The sequence below is a fragment of the Mesoplodon mirus genome, assembly GCF_964341445.2.
Source record: "Mesoplodon mirus genome assembly, chromosome: 3".
NCBI lineage: Eukaryota > Metazoa > Chordata > Mammalia > Artiodactyla > Ziphiidae > Mesoplodon > Mesoplodon mirus.
Window position 1 is genome coordinate 71,594,352 of NC_138978.1, and position 24,369 is coordinate 71,618,720.

Consider the following 24,369-nt stretch of genomic DNA (forward strand, 5'->3'; position numbering starts at 1 on the left):
CAAGATAAAATTGTATAAAGAATTGGAACCCAATTTTTGTCGACTCATCTTTCTTGGCAGAATATAAAATTGAGAATACAAGTGATATGTAGCAAAATGTAGGGATTTTACCAGACTATATCTGTAGAAATGCTTAATTCAGTTGAGTTATTAAGAGTAATATTTAACTTTGACTATCATCAAATCAAAGGCAGGAGCAATTTTAGAGATACTGTGGCTCTATATAGAGATGAAAAAATCATGTCCAATGGACTAAGTGACCAGGCAAAAGGCCACACAGTATCAGAGTCAGAACTATTGATTCCTAGCCCAGTATTTTTTGAATTTTCTTTACCTTCCCCTAAACAAAGGTCTTCCTACAATTCCTAGTAAAAGCTAATCTTAACATATATATTTTACTTTTAGCAGGTTATAATGGAATGTTAATGAGGTTTTGAGCCATAGTCCCTAATTAAATAGCATTTTAAATGAAATAAGATGTTATCTACAGTCTTAAATTTGTAGCACTACTTTTAATTAGTAAATTTAGGCACTGTGTTTAGGGAGGAAGTTATTTAACATTTAGTTTTGGCTGCACATAAGAAATAGTGAACTTTCTGGATGGTTTGTTGTACAAACTAATTTTCTGGTATTTAATATATAAAAATCTTAATTTTTTTGAAGGAAGAAGAAGAAAATGAAACCTTTGAACTGAGTAGGGAATATGAAGAATTAATCAAATTGAAAAGGAGTGGTTCTATTCAAGCTAAAAATCTAAAAAGCAAGTTTGAAAAAATTGGACAATTGTCTGAAAAACAAATACAGAAAAAGATAGAAGAAGAACGAGCAAGAAGAAGAGCAATTGATCTTGAAATTAAAGAGCGAGAAGCAGAAAACTTTCATGAGGTATACTGTTTTATATTTAACAGTTATAGTTCAGTAATGATGATGAACTTAACAGAAATAACACTGACTTTGAAATAAGTGTTGGAATTTATAGTTAACCATCAGTGTATATAATAATCTGGGAACTTAAATAGCAAAAGCACATTAAGATCTTAAGAGACTTTGAAAGATTTCCCTACTCTAGCATTGTTCCAAAATGACTTTTATAAGAATTAAAGCCTACAGTGAACATCAAATCGTTCACTTTAGCAAAAATAGCTTAGAAATATTTATTGGCACAAGTTTTACTTTGAATCAGTAGAACCAGTGTATATTAAACTCCAGAGATTATTCATACATACTTTCTTAAAAATGAGGCCAACAAAGCCTATATGATATGTTCAAAGTCATGCCAACCATTCAGTTGGCAGAGCCTAAATCAGAATTCAGGTGACATGAATTTGAAGTACCTCCATATGTAAAATAAGGAGGCACTCACTAGATGACCTATAATGTCCCTTCCAGCTTAAGGACTAGTTCCATGATTATGAATATTGGTTTAAATAAGATCTGGAAAACTTGTTCTGTCAAAATTGCCATTTTATGTTATATTTAACATATATTCTTCTAAAAATTGATTTTCATCATATATTTAACTATAAAACAGGTATGGGAATTTAGGAGGGCCTTCAGAGGAGATTGGTGAATAAAAAGAATGATGAAACTATGGGCAAATTCCAGGACTATAAGCAATTCATTATTACTGAGACAAGTAGAGTGCAAGCACAGCGAAAGATGATGAAGACGCAAGCACAGGCAAGATGACCCATCTTAGATGCCATGTTAAGGAACTTTGTTCTATTGGGGTGCAATGAAGGTATTTTTAAAACATGGAATGATATTATCAAATAGGCATCTTTATCGCAAGATCATGCTGAAGCTAAAGATGGCTTTAGATTTATGCATTAAAAAATTATTTGAAAGCCTACTATGTTCCGGGGACTGTTCTGGACACTGGGACTACATTGGTGAATAAACCTGCAGTCCTTGCTCATATGGTGTTTAGAATCTAACAGGTGTGGGGCAGGAGACAGGGGATGGAAAACAATGATTGGGTAGTAAATGAAAGCTATGGAGATTAACAAAGCAGGGTAAAAGACTATAGAGTATGTGGTATAATTTTGTACAGGGTGGTCAGAGAAAACATGAAGATTTGAACCAGAACTGGAATGGAGAGGACTGATAAGTATGTAGGATACAAAATTGGCAACACTTAGCTTGGGAATGGTGGTGGAGAGGAATCAAAGTGACTGGGTATACTAGGTAATAGGGGAACATAGGAGTTTGGTAGGAAGAGAGGTCACAAGCTACACAAATGGAGATGCTGTAGAACATCCAGATATCAATTAAATTGATATGCATCTGAACTTAGTGCAACATACACAATAACATAAGGACTTAGGGACTGGGTTATAAACCATTTTGTCACAGCTAAAAACTAATGCCATTGCTATTTTTAATATCTTCTATGTTGGGCCCTATGTTTTTTGTTTTTTGTTTTTTTCTGTACGTGGGCCTCTCACTGTTATGGCCTCTCCCGTTGCGGAGCACAGGCTCCGGACGTGCAGGCTCAGCGGCCATGGCTCACGGGCCTAGCCACTCCGCGGCATGTGGGATCTTCCCAGACCGGGGCACGAACCCGTGTCCCCTCCATCGGCAGGCGGACCCTCAACCACAGCGCCACCAGGGAAGCCCTATGTTAAGTTTTGGGTACATAAAAGTGAATATAATATGCCTTCAAGAAATCCAGCCTAATGAAATGTATGAAAACAATTAAAATTGTCATCAAGTGCTAAGATAGTTATGTATTTAGTGTTATGGGATCAAGTAGTATGGAATCAGTATTCCTAGGAGATGTTTAACAGGGCTGAGAAAACGACATTTTAGCTGAATGTGAAGGTTGAATAGAAGTTTCAGTTAAAAAGGGAAAGCATTCCAGATTGGAAGGACAATGTGAGTTAACACGAAGGCTGTAAAACTTTATCTGGCTAAGTGGAAAATAGGTTCAAAGGAAAGGTTCATATAATAATAGGTGATAGGATAAAAAGTTGTAAAACTAGGTTGCCGCTAGCTGAAGGGCCTTTTTAACCTTGTGGACACTATAATCCGGGAACAATGTTGATAATCAGGGATTTTGGGGGCTGCATTGGGTCTTTGTTGCTGCGCGCGGGCTTTCTCTAGTTGCGGCGAATGAGAGCTACTCTTCGTTGCAGTGCGTGGGTTTCTCATTGCGGTGGCTTCTCTTGTTGCAGAGCATGGTCTTCGTGGCACGCATGCTCAGTAGTTGTGGCTCGCGGGCTCTAGAGCGCAGGCTCACTGGCTGTGGCACATGGGCTTAGTTGCTCCGCGGCATGTGGGATCTTCCCAGACCAGGGCTCAAACCCGGACCAGGGCTCAAACCCGTGTCCCCTGCATTGGCAGGCTGATTCTTAACCACTGCGCCACCAGGGAAGCCCAAAATAATCAGTTTTAAGACAGAGTAATAAAAGGCTTATGTTTACAGAATCCTGGGATCATGGAGGATAAACTGGAAGATGGTCATGAAGTTGGGGGCAAGGGAGAAAAATTGACCCAAATTTAACAAAACTGAGTTACAGGCAGGTGGTTGCTGAGAAGCCTAACATTGCTTCAAGATTACCAGGGAAACTAGATGATGCTACAGAGAATTCAGGAGGTCAGGAGATGAGGGATGGGTGAATAAAGTGTTTTGGACCTGTGAAGTTTGAGCTATATTTGGAAAGGTAATGGCAGTCTGAAACACAGGTACTGGGCTCAGGGAAGAGGCAGGAGCTACAGATTGTTTCAAAGAATAGATGTAGATAAAGCCATCTTGAGAGTTAATAGTTGGAAGGCGAATGATAAAACCCTGGAGAACACCAACATTAAATGGACGGATGGGCCACAAGATCAGTTGATCCTTCAGAGACAAATCACAGAAGGTAAAGAATTTAAATAAGCATGCATGTTTGTTTGTTTTTTTTAAGATAGTGAAACCTCAGTGATACCTAGTCCTATAAAATTTGTAGGTAAAATAAATGAGGTAGGTGGCTTCTTGTTTTAATGCTATTACTGACTCTTGTATAAAAGGATATGAGATTAGGACCTGGCTGATCTTCTGTAATCCATGAGGATGTCCTAAATTGAGTTTCCTCAATTTAGAATTTGTAGAATCTGACATTCCTCCTATCATAACCATCTAGATTAAGGGTCACTGAGATCCTGTGTTAGCATAGTTTTGGCAGAGTATAATCAGCTTCCAGAGTAGGATCTTCCCCTCCCATCTAATCATATATTTGTTTTCCTCCTTTAGAAAATACCTTCTCTTTATGTTCCAGACACCTTACAAGGCCTAACTCATTCATGTAATCTTACCTAAGAATTCCATCCCAGCTCCTGTAGCCCTTAACCTGTACCAACATTTGGTACGTAAACCACTTAATTGCCTTAGTGTGTTTGACATTCTATCTAGATTTTACAATAAGGTGCACTCCAAAACCATTCCTTGCATTTTTATCCCAAATTCATTGCCTATTTGGGTTGCCTGTAATATCCACATGCTGGGAGTATCAGTGCCCTGCTAAGAATGCACCTAGACTCTAGAACAAAGATCATTCCATTTATAACGTGACTCTCTTAACCTGGCTTTTCAGGGATTCAAGAAAAGGCAACTGTACTCAATAACTGACTGTTCATGAACTTTCTCCCAGTTAACTTATGATGAATCTTTTTTTTTTTTTTTGCGGTATGCAGGCCTCTCACTGTTGTGGCCTCTCCCGTTGTGGAGCACAGGCTCCGGACGCGCAGGCCCAGTGGCCATGGCTCACGGGCCCAGCCGCTCCGTGGCATGTGGGATCTTCCCGGACCGGGGCACGAACCCGTGTCCCCCGCATCGGCAGGCAGACTCTCAACCACTGCGCCACCAGGGAAGCCCATGATGAATCCCTTTTTTTTTTTTTTTCTTAGTACGCGGGCCTCTCACTGTTGTGGCCTCTCCTGTTGCGTCCGGACGCGCAGGCTCAGCGGCCATGGCTCACGGGGCCAGCCGCTCCGCGGCATGTGGGATCTTCCCGGACCGGGGCACGAACCCGTGTCCCCCGCATCGGCAGGCGGACTCTCAACCACTGCGCCACCAGGGAAGCCCATGATGGATCCTTTTAATGATTATTTTCTAAAGGCAGGTTTGAGGTAACTAAATGAGTAACAGTTATGAATTCACACAAACTTTTATCCAAAAATCCAGAAGGCAAGTTATTAACCAGGAGGGATTCAGTCAGAATAGCAGTTATTGTACCTGCCGAAATATCCTGAGGATTTATTCTGTAAGCAAAGAATAACACTAACTGTTTAAAGTCTGAACAAAGAGGTCCATTTTTCTTTCCATGTAAGTCTCAGAAAAGCCTGCTGAGATTAAAACTGCAGTTTAATACTTTGCTTGTTAAGCAAGCAAACCATTGTTTAACATGTACTTTTTACCCTATCTTTTAAATATAATAATAAACAATCATATCAACACCGTTCGTTAACAATAATGGTAGTCAGGCTTTATGTTTATCCACTGAAGGTTAAATAATGGCGTTAACAATAGAATTTACCCATTAGGTCTCTGGTTGTGCCTGATGTTCTAGCACTTTCCAGTATCAAATAAAAACTTGATTCAGGAGAACCAGAAAAACTATCCAACTTACTTTTAACTCCTCCTTCTACATTCATTGGAGCTGTGGTGCAACACCTCAAACTAATGTAAAACATTGATGAACCAAGATTTTTCTTATACAGGCAGTTATTTTACAGCTTGTTTCACAATTTCCTTTATTGGTTGCACGTGGTACCTGGAAGCAATTTCCTCATAGTACAGTGAAATATAAGTGGTGGGATTTCCAGATAGACCCACAAGAGTCTAAGTAGTTTAGAAACCAAGAGTCGACTACAACTTTTCAAACCATGGATTAACTGTACCCATAAGACCCCACTCTACTAAAACTGCCCTCAAAAGGCGAGTGATCTCATCATCACCAAACTGGTTTTACAGACTCACACTACTTGACAGTTTAAATTCTCCTGCTCTTAAATTACCCCCTTATTTTCATGGCTTCCAGCTCTCACCCCTAAACAGACTGACTCAGAACCATACTTCACCTCAACGATTTCCCCAAGTTCCAGCCATTGCCTCTTTCAATAGCTGTCTTCCTGTTTGTTCTACCTGCAAACATTCTTTGCCATTGCCCATCAATACATTATTTGTTGAATGGAATTCATCTTATTAACAAAGAAGAGTGAGGAAGGAAATCATGAAGTGGGAAATAACAGAAATTACATTTCGGTATTATGTAGTAGGGTGAAGAGTGATATGGAGACTCTAACGAGAAGGAAGTATTTTAATAATTGTTAACAATGTATCATATCCTCACCCTTTTCTGTTACTATCAACAAGCACTGAGATTTGGTTGGGCAAATAAATACACCAGGACTCCAGAGATAATGTATGATCTTTACACGGGGAGAAAAGGATTCCAGCAGTTAAGAAAATAGTTCACAAATGAAACTTTCATCTTTCCCAAATTGGGGAAATCTCCATGTCTGCAGTGTGGCAAATAGGCATAACCAAACATGTTAATTATTTTGTGCCTAGACATCTTCAGAACTATTAACATCTCAGTTCTTGTTGGTTTTTAGAAAACAATTCTTATTCTTGGCCCATTTTTGTAAAGGAAGAAGATGTTGATATCAAGCCTGCAAAAAAAAGTGAGGCTCCATTTACTCATAAAGTGAATATGAAAGCTAGATTTGAACGAATGGCTAAGGCAAGAGAAGAAGAAGAACAAAGAAGAATTGAAGAGCAAAAGTTATTACGCATGCAGTTTGAACAAAAGGAAATTGATGCAGCACTACAAAAGGTACCAGGCTTACATTTCCTTTATTTTCCAAAGATGACCTTTTAAAAACAATGAAGTTTTATGAGGAGGTATTAAAAAAACATTTTAATAGTTTTCAAGTAACTGAAATGTTTTATAAAATACTTTGTAGTAAGCATACTTACATGTTTTTTACTTTGGGGGGAAAAATATATTTACCTCCAAATTCTATTATGAAACCACTGTCCTGAAAATAGTACTATAGTATAAATGCCAACTTGAATGCCCTTATTTTATTATAGAAAAGAGAAGAGGAGGAAGAAGAAGAGGGTAGCAACATGAATGGCTCCACCATTGAAGATGAAGAACAAACCAGATCAGGAGCTCCGTGGTTTAAGAAGCCTCTAAAAAACACATCGGTTGTAGACAGTGAGCCAGTTAGATTTACTGTTAAAGTAACAGGAGAACCCAAACCAGAAATTACATGGTGGTTTGAAGGAGAAATATTGCAGGATGGAGAAGACTATCAATATATTGAAAGAGGAGAAACTTACTGTCTTTATTTACCAGAAACTTTCCCAGAAGATGAAGGAGAATATATGTGTAAAGCAGTGAACAATAAAGGCTCTGCAGCTAGTACCTGCATTCTTACCATTGAAAGTAAGAATTAATCACTCTTTGAATCTAGAACTTTTATTCTATTTAAAAATGTTTTCCTTTAAAAAAGAAAATCACTTTTCTTCTCTCTTTTTTAGCTGACGACTACTAGGTCCCCTTCCCTCTCCCTGGAACACACCCTCTCTCTCCGACTTTCTTACTGCATCCATCCTTTCTGTGGCGGGGCCAGAAAAGGAAACTGGAAGTGCCACTATGCTGACTTCTCATTCCTTTCCCCAACAGTCTTCACAACACAAGCTTGTCTGAAAAGTACCTCCTTCCTTTTCAAATGAGCACCAGATTCACATTACGCAGTATACGTTAGTGTGTAATTTAATAAGGCCAGGTGGGAAATTTACTCAATTATTTCTATCAGAACCTATACAAAGGCTGCGTATTTCCCATATTTACAGCAATTATGTTTAAAAAATCATAAATCAGACATATTTTGCATGAAAGAATACCACTTATGAGCTATTCACACCTAAAATTAGTCTGAAATAGCTGAGTTAAGGAATTTGGAACCTATCAATTTGAGTGGGCTTTTTCCCTCAGTAGTTTATCATTTTGGTTGTTGTAGTTTCAGAGTCTTTCTGAAGCAGAGATATGAGGGGGTAGGGGTGTCATTTCTCCCTCTGTGTGGAGAAAACAAAAAAATTAAAGACTTTTAAGAAACAACTGCTAGAGCAAATCTGATGGAAACCACTGCCTAATACAGAGTTCTGAGTGCTGAGAATATCAAATGTACTTTTCAAATGTGTGTGATATATATTCAAGCTTATAAAGCAAATTTATGTTGTGACCTTGCCTGAACAAATTATATTTTAATGAGAAAACTTTGTATTAATAGTTCATGCAGGAGAAAACAATTTCAACATAATGAAAGATTTCAAGATCTAGAATTAGATTTAGGGGAAAATGGCACAATCTTCAATTTTGAGTTTTTAAAGTGAGTTTGTAAATAATTAGCAACCATGTACTAATCAAGTTGTTTTATATTTTAATTGTCTGGAAGACAATTTTATTTTACAATGTAAACCCATAATAAAGTCACTTCTGTATTTAAAAAAAAGTCTTTCAGTATTTTAGAAAAGAGACGAACATTCCCTTATAATATTCACCAATGTACATTTATTTTTTTATTGAGGAAACCATAATCAATACAAAATTACAGCAATCATGTACCCTTTTACATACAATGGTATTAAAGCAAACTCTAAACCACGGTTTGTAAAGTATTCAATTTACCTCAAGTCCAAGCTGCATCTCCCTAAGACACTGTTCCCATCACAGTAGCCATTTTAAGCCAATCTTCTTTTTACACGGGTAGTTTCTGTAGAGAACACTTTTCTCAGGACGAAAATGCATTGAGCATGCATAAGAAAAAATATATATATATGTGCAAATACATTTAAGAGTTTCTATAGGGGTATCACTGAAGAAAATAAAATCCTGGGACTTATTTGCTTTCCTAAAAGCACCAATTTAAAAAAATCCCTCAAAAGTTTACTGTGGCAAGAAAACTCAAGTGACTAAACAAAAAATAAGGTTATTTTCAGAGTCAAAATTACCTTTAACTAGGTATTGTTAAAATACATTTTAAAGTGAGGCAGAATTTTCAGAAAATAAAGACATCTTCATTAATTAGTAATTTCTACAACCTTATTCTAGACAACATAACTTTGCAGGTAGAAGTGGTTCTCCTGGCAGAGTATTCAAACAAATGTTATCACTTTGAATACATTTCTATTTCCCTCTTAAGGTACTGTTTACTCCTCTCCAAACCCACTCCTGTACATTAACTACTAAGGTATCTGTCTAAGGATGTATTTTACAATGCTCATAAACAACTAGTATTAAACCACTCGTTTTAGTATTAAAACCATTTTCATTAATAAAAAATAAAAGTATACTTCCCATTTCTAAAAGAAACATCAAACCATAAAAATTCTAAGTACTACCACACTAAGAAATCTTAAAAACAAAAACACATTGTCAAGTTTAAGTGCTAAATAAAATAAATCAATTTCAAGCTAAACATTCTTTCTACCACTCCTAACATCCATTGCATTCAAATCAACTGGCTCACCTGTTCTGCTTTCCATTTATTTCAAGGTTAAGATTAGCGCCATTTAAAAAATGCTTGCAGTATCAGTGAAGGCTTATGATAATGAATAAAAAAAATTCTCATGAGACAGAAACAATGCCCCAATATCTATCAGCATTCATATGTATTTTCTTTTATAAAAATGCAAACTACAACTAACCAAAACTTGACAGGCTCTTAAGGTTCAAAGAGCTCCTTAATATCAATCTTAACATACCTATCATTGACTATTAAAACACACATACACACACATAAATGTGGTGCAATAACTACATAACTTTCAAAATTTAACAGTTCATGGAACATTTAAGATCAAGTGAATAGCACTTTAAAATGAAAAGTGATCAAAGCAGGTACATTACACCCTATACCATATATTATGTATGGGAAAACATTTCATTTTTCTCAATTATGATTTGCCAATTTTACCTTCTACATTGAGCCCTTCTATGGTCCATGCTCATCGGCTCACCAATGGCATACACTCAAAGGATTCCTCTTATGGGTAACTATCTCAGGACCTGATTTTATGAGCTATGATTTGGTGCTTGCAGCATCTTCAGCACTGTGTGTGAAAATGAAGGCAGTATTTTTGAATATTTTTCTTTGTTGCAAAGATAAGCAGGAGTTTTAAAAGGATCAGCACATTTTAGAAATCGAATAAACAAAACTGATATGATGCTGCTTTAATACATTCATCTTAACTCAAAATATGTACCAGTTAAAATCATCTATAAGAACACACAAACATTTTAAACTGGCAAAAAATAAAATAAATGCAGCGTCAGTTATTAAAGTATTATAAACCAGAAAAATATTGGTTGCTATACAGATTATGAAAGGTTATTTGCTATACAGTTAACATTTCACTGATGCACATGCCTTTACCAAAACATACTGCCAGTATTTCTTATAATTTTTTCCTTTTTCAGTGTATATAAAAAAGTTATGAAAACTGAATTGTCTAAAAAAAAAGTCATAATGAAACTCTTGACCCATAACGTCCTTACTGAATTACTACAGTTCAAGAATAAGAAAAAAAATAAAGACTCCATAGCTTTGGAGGGCAAAGAAAATGTCTTGTCAATCATAAACAGATTGTGAAGGCTGTTGAAGTTTCTGACCAAATGATTTCCTAAATCTTGAAAGCTATGTAATTGTCCTTTTTAAAATTTTAACAATTCTTCTATATTTGGGAAAAGTTCGGATGTAGTTTAATTACAGCAGCAATCTACTCATCATTTTTTCCCATTTTAATTTAAAAAATTAAAATAAAAAACATTACCCAGAAATGTAAACAGTTGTTTGAACAACTTAAAGACTTTCCACTGAAATGGTAGCATAAATAACAAAATACACTTTGGGGAAGCAGTAGCAGATTGCTTTTGAATACACAACCACAAAACCCTCACAGGGACAACATTAATGTACTGAAATATTTATTTATATATGTCCTTAGGTTGTGCTTACCTGTTGCTTTTTGCAGCAGAACCTAAGGTGGAAGGTCTGGGAAGGCACTGTGAAGTATAAATAATTGCACTGTTTGCAATTAATAAAGATTTTAAACCTTAAATGAATCAAAATCAACAGCCTCCAATTTGTGAGTTATGATATTGAATCCAACTGAACTATCTCTTCAGTTCAATTAATAAATGTACCACTTTCCTAAAAGTTCATCTATAAAACAGTATCATGCAAAATACTGAAACTGTTCACATCAATACCCTACTCTTAAAGATAACAGATAACTCCTTAACTATTAAACTTGAAGCTAGAACTACATATCCATATCTAAATAAGGGTAAGGGAAGTCACTCTAGGTTCTATAAAACAGTCAAAAAACATTTCAAAACATCTACAATGAACTAACTATACTGCTATTTTCTACCCTATAAATAATCTCAACATTTATGTCCTTGCACATCTTTTCTTTATAGTATATTCAGAACAGCAAATGGTGCTCCCCCACCAATGAAAGAACTAGTATATATATTTAGGAAATGGTGTTAAAACCACTACATTGCTTAATATTTGCAAACTGAAAACCACTCTGTCTGATACATTTCAAGTCTTTCATATTAATATATAAGATATGCATGTTTTACACTGAAAAACAATATATTTTAGGAGCACCGATGAGTAATACTATTCAACTTTGTTAATGATCAGTTTTCTTTAGCTATAGCTAAAGCATATCAAAAATACTTACCCATTAAGCTCACTTTAAAAAAAAATACAGACCTATGAATTATTCTATGTTAAATTAAGAAGCAGTTATGGTTTTCCAAGATATAAGCACTGTATTCCAACATAATATTCACACAAAGTATGGCATTTGCATTATGTGGAACATTGACAAAAAGATACTGTTGCAGTTCATCAATTTGTCATTCTGATGTACTTACAGTGCAATGCTCCTTGAAGGAACACAATCAAGGATGATACACAGCACAGTCCTCCTCACCCCTACAGAGCTAGTTCTATACTGGCTGGATCAAACCTGCACTTCAACAGACAATGGCAAGACAGACTGTATTTGCATGTAGTCTAATATATTAATATGCAAAGAGCCAACAAATATGCAAAGAGTAAAACAATGGATTTCAACAAAATATCAGAACTTCAGCATGAGTGTTATAGAGTAATAAAATGATTTCAAGTACATAAAAAAATTAAGTTGATTCAATGATTGGACTTGTGCATTTACAAAACAAAGCTTATCTATACTGCAAAAAGAAAAAAAAGAAAAAAAGAAAAAAAAAGCTTGAACATTTTCATACCCCAATAATGTTTCAATGGCAGATGCACTGTAGCTATACTTTTTGCACACTACTACTTTTTCTACCCTAAATTTAGAAAGAAACACTCTAATATTGTATACATTTGCAAGAGCTGCTTTACATGAAAAAACTGTTCTTATTATAGACTACTCATATTCACTATCTGAAAACTGTTTAAAATTAGTTATGCTGAAACAGTCTTGGAAATCAAGTAATTATCAAATTAAAAACAGAAAGGTTAACTGTTATAGCAGCAGTACAGGTCTGAAACAGTGGTCATGTATAAAAGGAAATTTCACTGTTAATGCAATGGAAGTATGCCAAAAGATCACTGTACACACATGCAGTTTTTAATCAAACAGAAGGGGAAAAAAATGAAGATATCAGGATTACTTGTGCTGAAACAGCCAAATACAATAAATGGAAAAGATCCTCCAACCTACTACTATACTGCAAGGGGGAAAAAACATGCCAGTGTTTAAAAACTCAAATTAATATTTCATGGGGAAAGCTTATATATTTGTGTATATGTATCTTAATTTATCATTGCTAAGAAATTATGAATCCTTTAAATACCCACATATCCAACTTACCGACACAGGAGGTTTCATATCATTTATTGTAAAGCACAAAACAGGCATTTTAAAAGTGAAAGTATACATTGAAAAAAGTACATTTATATCACAAAGCATTGACCACATAATAGTTGCAAATACATTTGCTGGAATGTGTACATCTACACTAAATACTAAAAACAAACCAATTTTCATTTCTACACAGAAATATTAACCTCCTATCAGTAGTGATAGATATTTTGTACATTTTCAAAAAAAAAAGAAAAAAAAGAAAGAAAGAAAGAAAGAAAAAACACTATTTTAAACCAAAAACAAAATTAAGATCTTCATCAAGCCGTCTGCATCCATATATTTAACAAAGGTTTTTTTCCCCCACACAATGAAGCAAATACTGTATTGTCCACTTCTTATTATTGGCCCTGTGCAGAAGAGATACATAAGAAATACACAAAAAGTTAAAGAAAATCCTTTAAATGGAGCTAACTCAGGAGTGAATCCTTTAAGAAAGAAAAACTGGTTAATATAAATGGTGGTGGCTTCTTGCATGATTTGCAAATCCCTGGGGGAAAAAAATTTATTTTTAAAATCAAAGGCATTATAGAGATATCTAGCACTCAGATGCCAGAAAGCATTGTAAAAAACAAACAAACAAACAAAAAACCCAAACAATATAGCACAGTATATACTTTATACTTTATACTTTGCCTGATAAAAATTTAAAAGGCAAACATAATCCCAGACAACAGTAAACATGCAGAGAACAGGACTGGAGTTGAAATCAACACATTAGCAAATTTATTATACCTGAGGTGCTGGAGGATGCTGTGGCATTCCCTGGGGACTTGTCTGGGCGTAGTAGGCTGCTTGTTGTCTATAGTACTCAGCCCAGGCTGCACTATAATCTGGCTGACCACCTGGTGGAGCACCAGTAGGTGCAGGAACTGCTTGACCTTTGAGAAAACAAAACAACTTTGTTGCTGTAACCACAACTAAAAGCCCCAAAGAATCTCAGTTCTAATAAAAACAATACCTTGCTTCTTGTAATATTCCTCCCAAGCCTTTGAATAATCTTGTGTCTGCCCTTGTTGACCTAAAAAAAACCCCCTAAATTTTAATACAAAATTATATCCACTGTAAGTACAGGTTATAAAGACAAAAGCACAGAGGGTCAGAATTGCTCCTGTTTTATTTTAAATATTCACTAGTGTCAGAAAACTACTCTGTAATTAAAAAAAAAAATCTAAATGCTCTTTTATTTTCTTTTTGCCTTATACTAATCAGAACTTTTAGTTCTAGACCATCACTATTAATAAAAAACAAAGCCATCCACATAGTTTTAACTAAGATAGGTAAACATTTAGGCATAATCTCAATTCAATTACAGAATTAATGTTCTAAATTCAGTATGGAACAGCAGTCCACGGTTCACCAGTGGTGATGCTGGGAGGAATGGATGGGCCACTATTTTTTTTTGTTTGTTTTCTTATCCATTTGGATTTGTTACACTACAAATTTTAAATAAAATGTAAATCTTCAATGGAGAAAAAGAAAAAACATGTTTTGAGAAAAAAAAAAACCCACCTAAAAGCTATTATTTAAAGACTGCATTATTTTAAGATCTGGCCAACATTTTTGTTTCCTGATAAGTAACCTATAAACTACATGTATAAACACTAATCTTCAAGATATCTTTTAATATGACATTTAAAGCTTTTATATGCTGTGTCCAAATTACAACACAATTTTATTAAAAATAACTTGATGAAGGACATAAATAATAATCACTACTGAAGAGGTTGTAAAAAGCAAAATCAATGAAACACAAAGCTCAACAGCTTGCACAAGCACGTTCTTCTAGGTGACTTTCTGGAATTAAGAGACTAAAGAGACATACTCAAATGCGATGCATGAACCTTGAATGGTCTCTGGATTTAAAAAACAAAATAAAAACAAGTCCTCCCCAACACACAAATAGCTACAAAAGACATTTTTTCTGACAACCAGGGAAACTTAAATATGTTGATATTACTGAAAATTTATTTAGAGCAACAGTTGGCAACTTACTTTGAATTGGCTCAGGCACCAAAAAAAGTATACATACAAAGTACATGTCGCAAACTTTTTGAAAATGGTCAATCTGGATAGGAAATATAAACATGGGTGCTTGCTGTACTATTTTTCCAATTTTCTGAAGGTATAAAAAAATTTGAAACCAAAAGTTGGAGAGAAAGAGAACTTGAGTTTCCCTATTTAACTCCTTTATTTGAAAAAATTTTATTTAGTTTGTAACTTATCTGACTTTATGAAATTATTACAGCTAGACAAAAAATACTGGCAGAAAGCTGTTTTTATGTTTGTTAGATGTTGCCAACAAGGCAACTTTATAGTTTTAGAAAGTGGTCTATTCACCATCACAAAATTGGCCAAAGAATAAAAGCAACTGAGTAAATAAAAATTTCAGATTTATGACTAACTTAAAAAAATGCAAGAAACTCCCCCCTACTTATATGGGCAACAGCACAGAGAAATCCCATATACTGTAAACAAAATTCTCACACTTTTGTTTTCCATACTCTTTTCAAAGAGAAAGTGAGTCTAACATTTTGATCTTATGAGGAGACGCAATTCAAGTAAATCTAAAACCAGTTTCAGTATTTAGACAACTGCCAAATATCTTGGTACCAATAGTAATAAAACCATACAACATTTTCTTACAAACTGCACACTTGAAAACTTGCTGACTTGAGGCCAAACTTATTTAAGACAGCAACAATTTCCACTTCAGGTTTACAAGTGGAACTAAACCTCATTGTTAAGAGATACTCATATTTTAGAGGCAAAAAATAACAATATCAGGGAGACATATCAAGAAAATTCATCAAACTCAAATGTTTCCTGAAAAACACCCCCCATCCCAAACTCAAATATCCCTGTGGAAAGCTAAAAGTAAACATGTTAGACTCTAAGAAAAATAAACAGTTGGTTAAGTAAGTCATCAACATTTGACATTCCAATCTTGAAAGCGTCCATAGAAAATCTCATTCCACTCCTATGTGAAGAGCAAATGTCATTCTTTTTGCCCAGGTGAAAGCAGGGAAAGAACTGTTCCTATCTAATCTATTTATGTTTTGGCTCTTCCCCTAGCCTCTCGCCCTTTGGAAAGCCATGTCCTTAACTTGTTCCCTTTATTCTCCTCAGTTCAAAAACTGTTTTGATATGAGATAATTTAGTAGAACAATACTTAACATTTACATGTAACTTTACAATGTATATAAAGTCTTAATTTCATTCAAGAGATAAGACTTGTCCTAGAGTTCATATGTAACATTCTATTACAGCCCAAGAGACAGCCTTGCTTGATTTTACCCTCAGTTATTTCTCCATACACCTGCATCTTTCCCACAACCACTCTCGCCTGGCTCTTTTAGGCCATATGCTAAGGGTTCAGAGTCCACCATATCAGTGCTTAACATTAAAAGGGACTCCGCCTCAAGTCAAACTTATCCCAAAATGCCTTCATTTACTTTCCTCCAAACAGAAACTGCCTCTGTCTCTATTTTGAAACCTATTTCTCTTTAGGGTGTTTACTTTTTTACAAAAGTTCCCTTCATTCTAGCTTCAAAAGCACCCACATCCAGACTGCCGTCATTCCGTATAGGACAGCGATATGAATTCCTTAAAGTTTCCGTCTTTAACCCTCCAGAATCTCATCTTTAAGAATTTCTCTCTTAAGTTCTCTTCATGCTAATCTACGCAATTTACAATTGTTTCAGAAAACAAAACTAATTAAAAAACTCATGTTTCAACAGACTTTTTTTTTTTTTTTTTTTTTTGCGGTACACGGGCCTCTCACTGTTGTGGCCTCTCCCGTTGCAGAGCACAGGCTCTGGACGCACAGGCTCAGTGGCCACGGCTCACGGGCCCAGCCGCTCCGCAGCATGTGGGATCTTCCTGGACCGGGGCACGAACCTGTGTCCCCTGCATCGGCAGGCAGACTCTCAACCACTGCACCACCAGGGAAGCCCTCAACAGACTTTTATTAATAAGCAAACTGACAGATCTACAGTGTTAGTGGGAATTTTCTGTTTTTAACAGAAAAAGCTGAAATGGCTTCAAAAGCTGAGACAGTCTCCCTAGTTTGGTGACGAGGACACTGGATTAGAAATCAGGACATCCTTACTGGACTGAATGTCAATATTATGACATAGTATGAGCGTGTTTCATAATTGTAATCATTGTTGCTTTTGTTGTGGTTATCCATTTACGATGCTTGGTGTCAATTTATCTCTTGTAAAAATAAAATAGTGTGCGTGTGTGGGGGGGGGGAACAAACCTCATGGGAATAGCAAACCCAAAAACTGCGATACACAAAAAGGAAAAAAAAAAAAGAAACCAGGACATCCAGAGTCCTAGGAAATCCTACCTATGCCACTTAGAAGAGTAAAACTCAATATTTCCAAATAAGGGAGTTTGACTTAGAGATAAAGATCTTTCTCTCTCCCTGATATTTTATTACCCCTTTCTTTCCCTTCCATTTAAAAACATCAAAAGATTGAAATGATTACTTTGATGCTTTAAGGTTTCTTATTTGTAGTTATCCTAAAAAGATCTTAAGGACAAGCAACGCATCTAGAAGAAATCAAAGTAGTTAAGCAATCAATCCTTTACAAAACAAAAAACAAAAAAAGACATACAGGAGAAATATATGGACCTTGTAGCTATCATTAAAGACCTGACAACCTAACATTATTTAAGATTTACAAGTAAGGGGGAAATCACTCAACCAGTTCACTTTGCTCATAAAATTAATAGCTTATCATTGTGCTGCTACAGAAAAACATTCAAGTGAAAAGAAGGTGGGGGTTAGGAGGATCTTCTAACATGGTGTTATGGCATAGAACACTGAAATTTACGTTGAGAATCACAAGTAGACTGTATCTTATGACAAAACTATCACCTATAGATACTTTCTGTATCAGTGAAGGATGAGCAAGTTTATCTTATTAGCTTCTGTTTGTGACAACTGGCTATGGTGTAAGTGTGTTAATTTTGAATGAATGAGAATAAGCATCTGAAAAAAACCTGGTCTGTCCGGAAGTACAACATCAAGTTTGAAATGGTTCCTGAAAAATGCAAATTCAGGAGACAGGCTTGGGACTTAGACCCTCTTAAGAGTTCAAAGTCTGGTTCCACCACTTTGTAGTTGTGTGACCTGTTTTGCAGTGTGCACATCTAAGTGTCAGTGAACAGAAAGAACTCCATCCACGGTTTTGCTTTCTGCAGTGAAGTGACCTGTGGTCAACCGTGGCCTGAAAATATTAAATGAACAATTCGTAAGTTTTAGATTGTGCACCATCCTGAGGAGCATGATGAAATCTCATACTGTCCCTTTGTCTAGCATATCCCACATTAGTCACTCAGCAGCCATCTTGCTTATAAGATTGACTGTCCTGGTACTGCAGTGCTTATGTGTCTGAGTAACCCTTATTTTACCTAATAATGGCCCTGAAGTGCAAGAATAGTGATGCTGGCAATTTGGATATGACAAAGAGAAGCCTTTTCCTGTAAGTGAAAAGGTTAAAAGTTCTCCATTTAATAAGGAAAGAAAAAAATCGTATGCTGACTGAGGTTGCTAAGATTTATAGTAAGAACAAATCTTCCATGAAATTGTGGAAGAGGAAAAAGAAATTCATCCAAGTTTTGCTGTCCCACCTCAAAATGCAGGTTACAGCTACGGTATGTGATTATCTGCTTAGTTAAGATGGAAAAGGCATTACATTTGTACGAGGTATTTTGAGAGAGAGATCACATTCATGTAGCTTTCATTCAATATACTGTTATAACTGTTCTATTTATTAATGTTGTTACTCTCTTACTGTACCTAACTCATAAACTTTATCATAGTTATGTACTTATAGGTAAAAAGTACAGTACATATAGGGTTCAGTACTATCCGCACTTTCAGGAATCCATGGTGGGGAGGGGACTTGAAACATATCCCCCATGTAAAAGTGGGGGACCACTGTACAGTTTTCATTCACAGCAGTTTGCAATAATATATTTGCAAAGTACTTGAATGACAACTGTACTCTCCATTAGAATATAATAACCAGAAGGGCAGGGCTCCTAGGTGTTATGCCCACAGTCACATTCTCAGTATCTATTCCTATGCTTGGCATATAGTATATGCTCTACATTTACTGAATGAAAACAGCCCTTCTAGGTGACTGTTTTTCCTTTTTCATAATGCAAATGTTATTTAAGTAATTAACTTCCTCTGTTACTTTTTTTTTTTTTTTTTTTTGTGGTATGCGGGCCTCTCACCGTTGTGGCCTCTCCCGTTGCGGAGCACAGGCTCCGGACGTGCAGGGTCAGCGGCCATGGCTCACGGGCCCAGCCACTCCGCGGCATGTGGGATCTTCCCGGACCGGGGCACGAACCCATGTCCCCTGCATCGGCAGGCGGTCTCTCAACCACTGCGCCACCAGGGAAGCCCTGTAGGTTACTTCTTATCTGTTACTTTGCAGCACAAATATTACACGCAACCAATTTTTGCTTGGTGCTCTATAATTTAACCGGTGCCATTTAGGTTACTGACATGTAACTTATCTTTGACAAAAGTATAGGTAATATTCAATGTCCTATGTGCCAGTGGGGAAACTTTTAGTTTCAATTAGTAAATGGCTGACAAATGCACTCAGAAATAAAAAGATTTCTTAACCACAAATTTAACAATTATTATTTGTAATGACCATGATACCTCTGAAAGTTCAGTGATTTTGGAATGCATTCTTGTTCAACAGTTCTATACCTCAAGATTTTAAAAGTTATCGGATGAAAGAAGTCCAAGGTAATAAAAACACAGAACAGGCTTTTTATCAAAATAAAATCTTCAACCTTTTAGTGTGATATTTACTAAATGTTTCAGTTTAATAAAATGTATAAAAAAAGAAATGTAGAACATACCCATTTTCTTGTAGTACTCTTCCCAAGCCTTGGTATAATCAACCTGTCCAGCTGGAGCTGGATTCTGCTGATCTCCTTATTTAAGAAAAACATAAAAAATTATGATTAAGGTTTTTAAAAAGCAATTTTGGCCCTTTCCTTCTGTTTTTTGTGTAGAGGAGTTGGGAGTAGCCTGTCATGGAGAATGAGGGTAGGAGAGAAGTGCTGTGTGATAGTGGCATCCTTGCTGGTGCCAAAGACACAGGACTCTGGGAGTACAGAGATAGTGTACAGAGAAGATGGTCTATTTATTTAGAAGAGTAGTTACACTGAGCATATAAGTAAATTCATTGGTCAAATAAAACACACTGACGATACCAGGTCTTTCACCATTTATAAGCATGGAAAGTGGGAAAAGCTAGAAAGAAGAACTTTGAAACCCTGGAATGGAATTGCAGGTGATATGAATGTACAGTTTTAAAAATACATACACATATGGATATTTATGTATTTTTTATATGTATGTAGGTATACATGTACGTAAATTCATTTCCTAGCTCTGTACACTGAAAGGAGCTAGTAGCAGTTAACACCTCAGCAGCAATGAACACAACTGTTAAGTTTCTAAATATCATCATCTACTAAAAGAAATCAGGGATCATTGGAAAAATGGCTGATTCAAGGGCTGGAGCTCAAAAAGCACAATATAAGCATCTTATTGTGCAAGAAGGTAGGGAAGTGCTTAAAGAATGACAGGCATGTCAAAAGGATACAGGAGCCATCTTGAAGCTACTCCTGACTGGCCAAATCTAGGACAATCTGGTTAAGTTAAAAATATAACTTACTGAGTAAAACAGGAATCCATACTGACATAGAGAAATAAACAGAAAGAAAAAGGAAACCTCTTCCATAGTAAAATACCACCTAATAAATGCAGAATGAATGACGAAAGGAGAAATTAATCATATTTGAATCAGGCAGCTATTATCAATGAAGGCTAAGGCCTTCACTAAGGAATAGAATCCTAAGAAAGTTTAGCTTAGAAATCCTAGCAAGTTTTCTAAGGAAGTTTAGCTGTGGTACATGTTTTGATCAGAAAGGTAGTTTTCTCTTTGCTCTAGTAGTTTTATAATTTGTACTAGTTCTTTGTTTCTGCTATCATTTGTTTTTAAAAAAATGTTAAGATTATAAATCACATCTAATCAAACTGAATTGTAAAACTTCTACTGTATCTTTATTTTAAGGAAAAATGAGAATAAATTTATCCTGTTTGTCCTGCCCCCCTCCAAAAAAAGAAAAGAATAGTGGTATAATCTCAGTATAACTCTCCAGACAGTATTAATTTCGAAGAGAAAAATGGTGATTTTATGGTATAGAATCTTGGCAGACATCAACATGACTAAGTGACCATGGTTACCACCTCTGGGGATAAAACAGGTCCACATTATACGACCCCTACTGTAATGCACTAAGAGAAAAGCATTCATTTCTGATGTATTCTTGCCATAATGTAAGCAGGAACCCTGACTGTGACCTCATCTTCATAAGAAAAGGTTGAAGGGACCTAAACATCTCACAAAAGGTCTGTACTCTTTTGAAAGAAAAAGACAGGAATTATTCTTGATTGATGAGAAGCTGTTGGAACAATTGGTGAAATCTCAGTAACGGCTATGCCTTGGGATAGTAAGATGTATCAACGTTGATTAAGGAGTGCTCTGTGATGGTTATTTTTGGAGAAATACAGGAAGGAGTATTTAAGGGTAATGGGGCATTATGTCTACAGCCTGGTCTTAATGGTTCTGAAAAAGACTAATGATAATGGATATGAACACATGTGATAGGGTAATGGATCAAATGGGGAAGATAAACATCAACAGCTAGATTATCTGGATGTTCTTGGTAATGTATCTTACAACTTTTATGAAAGTTTGCAGTTATTTGAAAGTAACTTGTTTTTAAAAAGCAAAGGCTGCTTACTGAAGCTGTAACTAAATAATATTATAAATTTGGGGGTAATACACCAATGCACTTTATATATAATTCCAAACACAGGTTTTCACTTCCACATAGAAAATAAATTCTTTAATTACCATAGTTACCTTGTCCATTGGTCTGGGTTGTAGTTGGTGCACCGGCAGGAGCTGCAGGCGGTGGCTGTGCTTGTTGTTGATAATAGTGAGCATAATAAGCAGCCCAAGCTGCTGAATTTGGATCTGTTCCTGTTTTAGCTAGAATAAACACAAGTTCTATATTTGTATCCAAAGTCCATATCAATCAATCACACACACACCTCTCTAGCAAATATATAGACCCCCAAATTAACTGGACATTAAAAAACAGTAAGTGGACACTTTCAAATTCTTCTATTATTTTTACTGTCATCATTAGCTTTTATTATAGAAAACTTAGGCTCAGAGATTAAGTAACTTTCCTAGTTCCTAGAAAACTAGTGACTGGCAGAGTTGGGATACGAATAAAGATCTTTTGGTTCCAAATCCAATGCTTTGTCTCAAACCATCCTGTGCCCTTCTTTTTCTAAACCAGTTTTGCCTCAAGCACAACAGTTTTATGTGGCAGATGACTAAAGGAAAGGAATTCCAGGGACTAACCTGTACAAGAAAGAATTATTTTACAACTATGAACTCTGTCCTATCTTGTTTTCAATAAAGAGACAACTTAAAAACCTTGGAAAAAGAAACAGATTCGCCATATTTCATCTCATCATATTTCAGTGATTATCCTAAAAGATAAACTTGATGTCACTGCCGTATTTGAAATTCTTCATTTATTTCCTGGAGTCTTTAGGGACTATTAAAGCTTTTAAGTACAGAATATCATTCAACATATTTAACAAGATATTTGGATACCCTCGCTTATACTTTCCCTTCCAGCCTCCTCTCCCTGCTGTCAACATTTTTCCAACACTCAAGTTCCGCCACAGTAAATTGGTTGTACTTTTCAAAAGTCATCATGCTCATATTTGGGCGTTTCACCATGTTATGTTTCCTCTGCACTTGACTGTCCCTCACTCATTCTTCATAAAAATCAACTGATGCATTAAAAGTTTGAGACTTCTCAGTCAGAAACAGAAATCCTCTTACTGATTCTGTCTTTTATACTGGGTGTATCATATGATACTACAGGTATATCTTTGTTAGTTTATATCCTGAAGAAAGATGTAATTTCCTTAACCAGATTCTATATCTATATGTAATCTATTTAGCCTTCATCCCAAATGGGCAGCAATTCTCAGCTGCCTAATAAAACAAAGGTTAGTGATGTTTGAGGAAAAAAAGGGTAAAGATTCCCAGAGTGATCCAATGTCTAAGGTGATACAATTATAAGGCATTATGCCACTCTCCGTAAGTTTCTAAATTAATACCTGTGTCCCAATATATAGTATCATTACCTGTATAGTAATTAATACAAATATGTCACAGCATGTCTAGAGAGAGAAACTGAGATAAAACAGACTTTTAGGAATTGATACTTACACTCTTAAAATGTGTAGACCATATATGAAAACCAGTCTCATAATTACATATAACTAATACGTACTGAGAACTTACTAAATTCATTCATTATTATACTCATTCATTTACTTATCATTTTATAGATAAGAAAACAGATTTAGAGAGGTTCAAAACTTGCTTACTATCCCGTAATTTGTAAGTTATGACTAGGACTCATTCAAGTCTGTTTCACTCTAAGTATGTGACTACTACATAAATCTTTAACAACCCAGTAATTTTTTTATAGAAACAGATTTTAATTCAGAGAATACAGACTTTACTGCCAATATAGGGCCACATTTAAATACCAGGATGTTTAATACAAAGTAATGAAACAATTTCATTTTGGTTTTTACATATAAGCAATATCTAACCCTAGCTGTTATTTTTTGGCAAAACGGGTTATTTCTTTCCCAAAGGCGTTGCTGAAAGCCACATTCATTAACCAATTCTTTCATTGATGACTTCACCACTACCCCAAGTGGGAAAATGAGACTGTGAAACAGAGACCAGTTCTTATTACCATCATTCCTCTCAATCATACTACCTACCCAAACAGAGCATCCAAATAGGTGCAATCCTGCAGATCCAAGTTACCCAATATAAATCTGCCCCTTAATTTTCTCAGTCTCTTCAGTGGTGGGATTCTTCTGCTTAATAACACCATACCAATTAGCTTACAAGAGGGAAAGAAAAATCCTTCCATTCTTTAAACACTATTATACAATAAATTATATTTGACCCTTCTTAAGTCCTTCTAGCACAGTATTGCTAACATTTTAAGTACGCATTTCTACAGAATGTAAATTCATTGCTGCATACTCAGGCCTTAGCGCACACAGTTTAGTTTCTTGAATGTGTGGCAGTTGTGGTTATTTGGTAACTGTCATGTTGTATCATCATGTTCCAAAGAGCATATCTCCTATGAAATTAAGGTATGTTATAATACAGGGCCACCCTTAACTCCAGAAATGTTTAATAAAATTCACTAAAACAATTTCATTTAAATTATTTTAG

General features: G+C 35.6%; 2 protein-coding genes across 19 annotated transcripts in view; one reads left to right on the forward strand and one right to left on the reverse strand.

Moving 5' to 3' along the window:
- Positions 1–8,463, forward strand: part of NEXN (nexilin F-actin binding protein) — a 58,978-nt gene extending 50,515 nt beyond the window's left edge. For all 3 annotated transcript variants that reach the window (XM_082614251.1, XM_082614253.1, XM_082614252.1), the window contains 3 exons: positions 664–885; positions 6,633–6,818; positions 7,079–8,463. In XM_082614251.1, the coding sequence (XP_082470377.1) occupies positions 664–885; positions 6,633–6,818; positions 7,079–7,447 (777 nt within the window). In that variant the 3' untranslated portion in view covers positions 7,448–8,463. The remainder of the gene's footprint in view (positions 1–663; positions 886–6,632; positions 6,819–7,078) is intronic.
- A 100-nt stretch (positions 8,464–8,563) lies between these two features.
- The window catches only part of FUBP1 (far upstream element binding protein 1), a 34,311-nt gene continuing 18,505 nt past the window's right edge, over positions 8,564–24,369 (reverse strand). For 4 of the 16 annotated variants that reach the window (XM_082614257.1, XM_082614256.1, XM_082614266.1 and 1 more), the window contains 4 exons: positions 21,931–22,068; positions 19,862–19,936; positions 13,700–13,845; positions 12,922–13,314 (listed from right to left, as the gene is read on the reverse strand). In XM_082614257.1, coding sequence (XP_082470383.1) covers positions 13,306–13,314; positions 13,700–13,845; positions 19,862–19,936; positions 21,931–22,068 — 368 coding nt within the window. In that variant the 3' untranslated portion in view covers positions 12,922–13,305. Of the gene's footprint in view, positions 10,106–11,010; positions 11,058–12,921; positions 13,315–13,699; positions 13,846–13,925; positions 13,986–19,861; positions 19,937–21,930; positions 22,069–24,369 lie in introns of those variants that run through there. The other 12 variants (XM_082614268.1, XM_082614259.1, XM_082614258.1 and 9 more) reach the window with 4 other exon arrangements.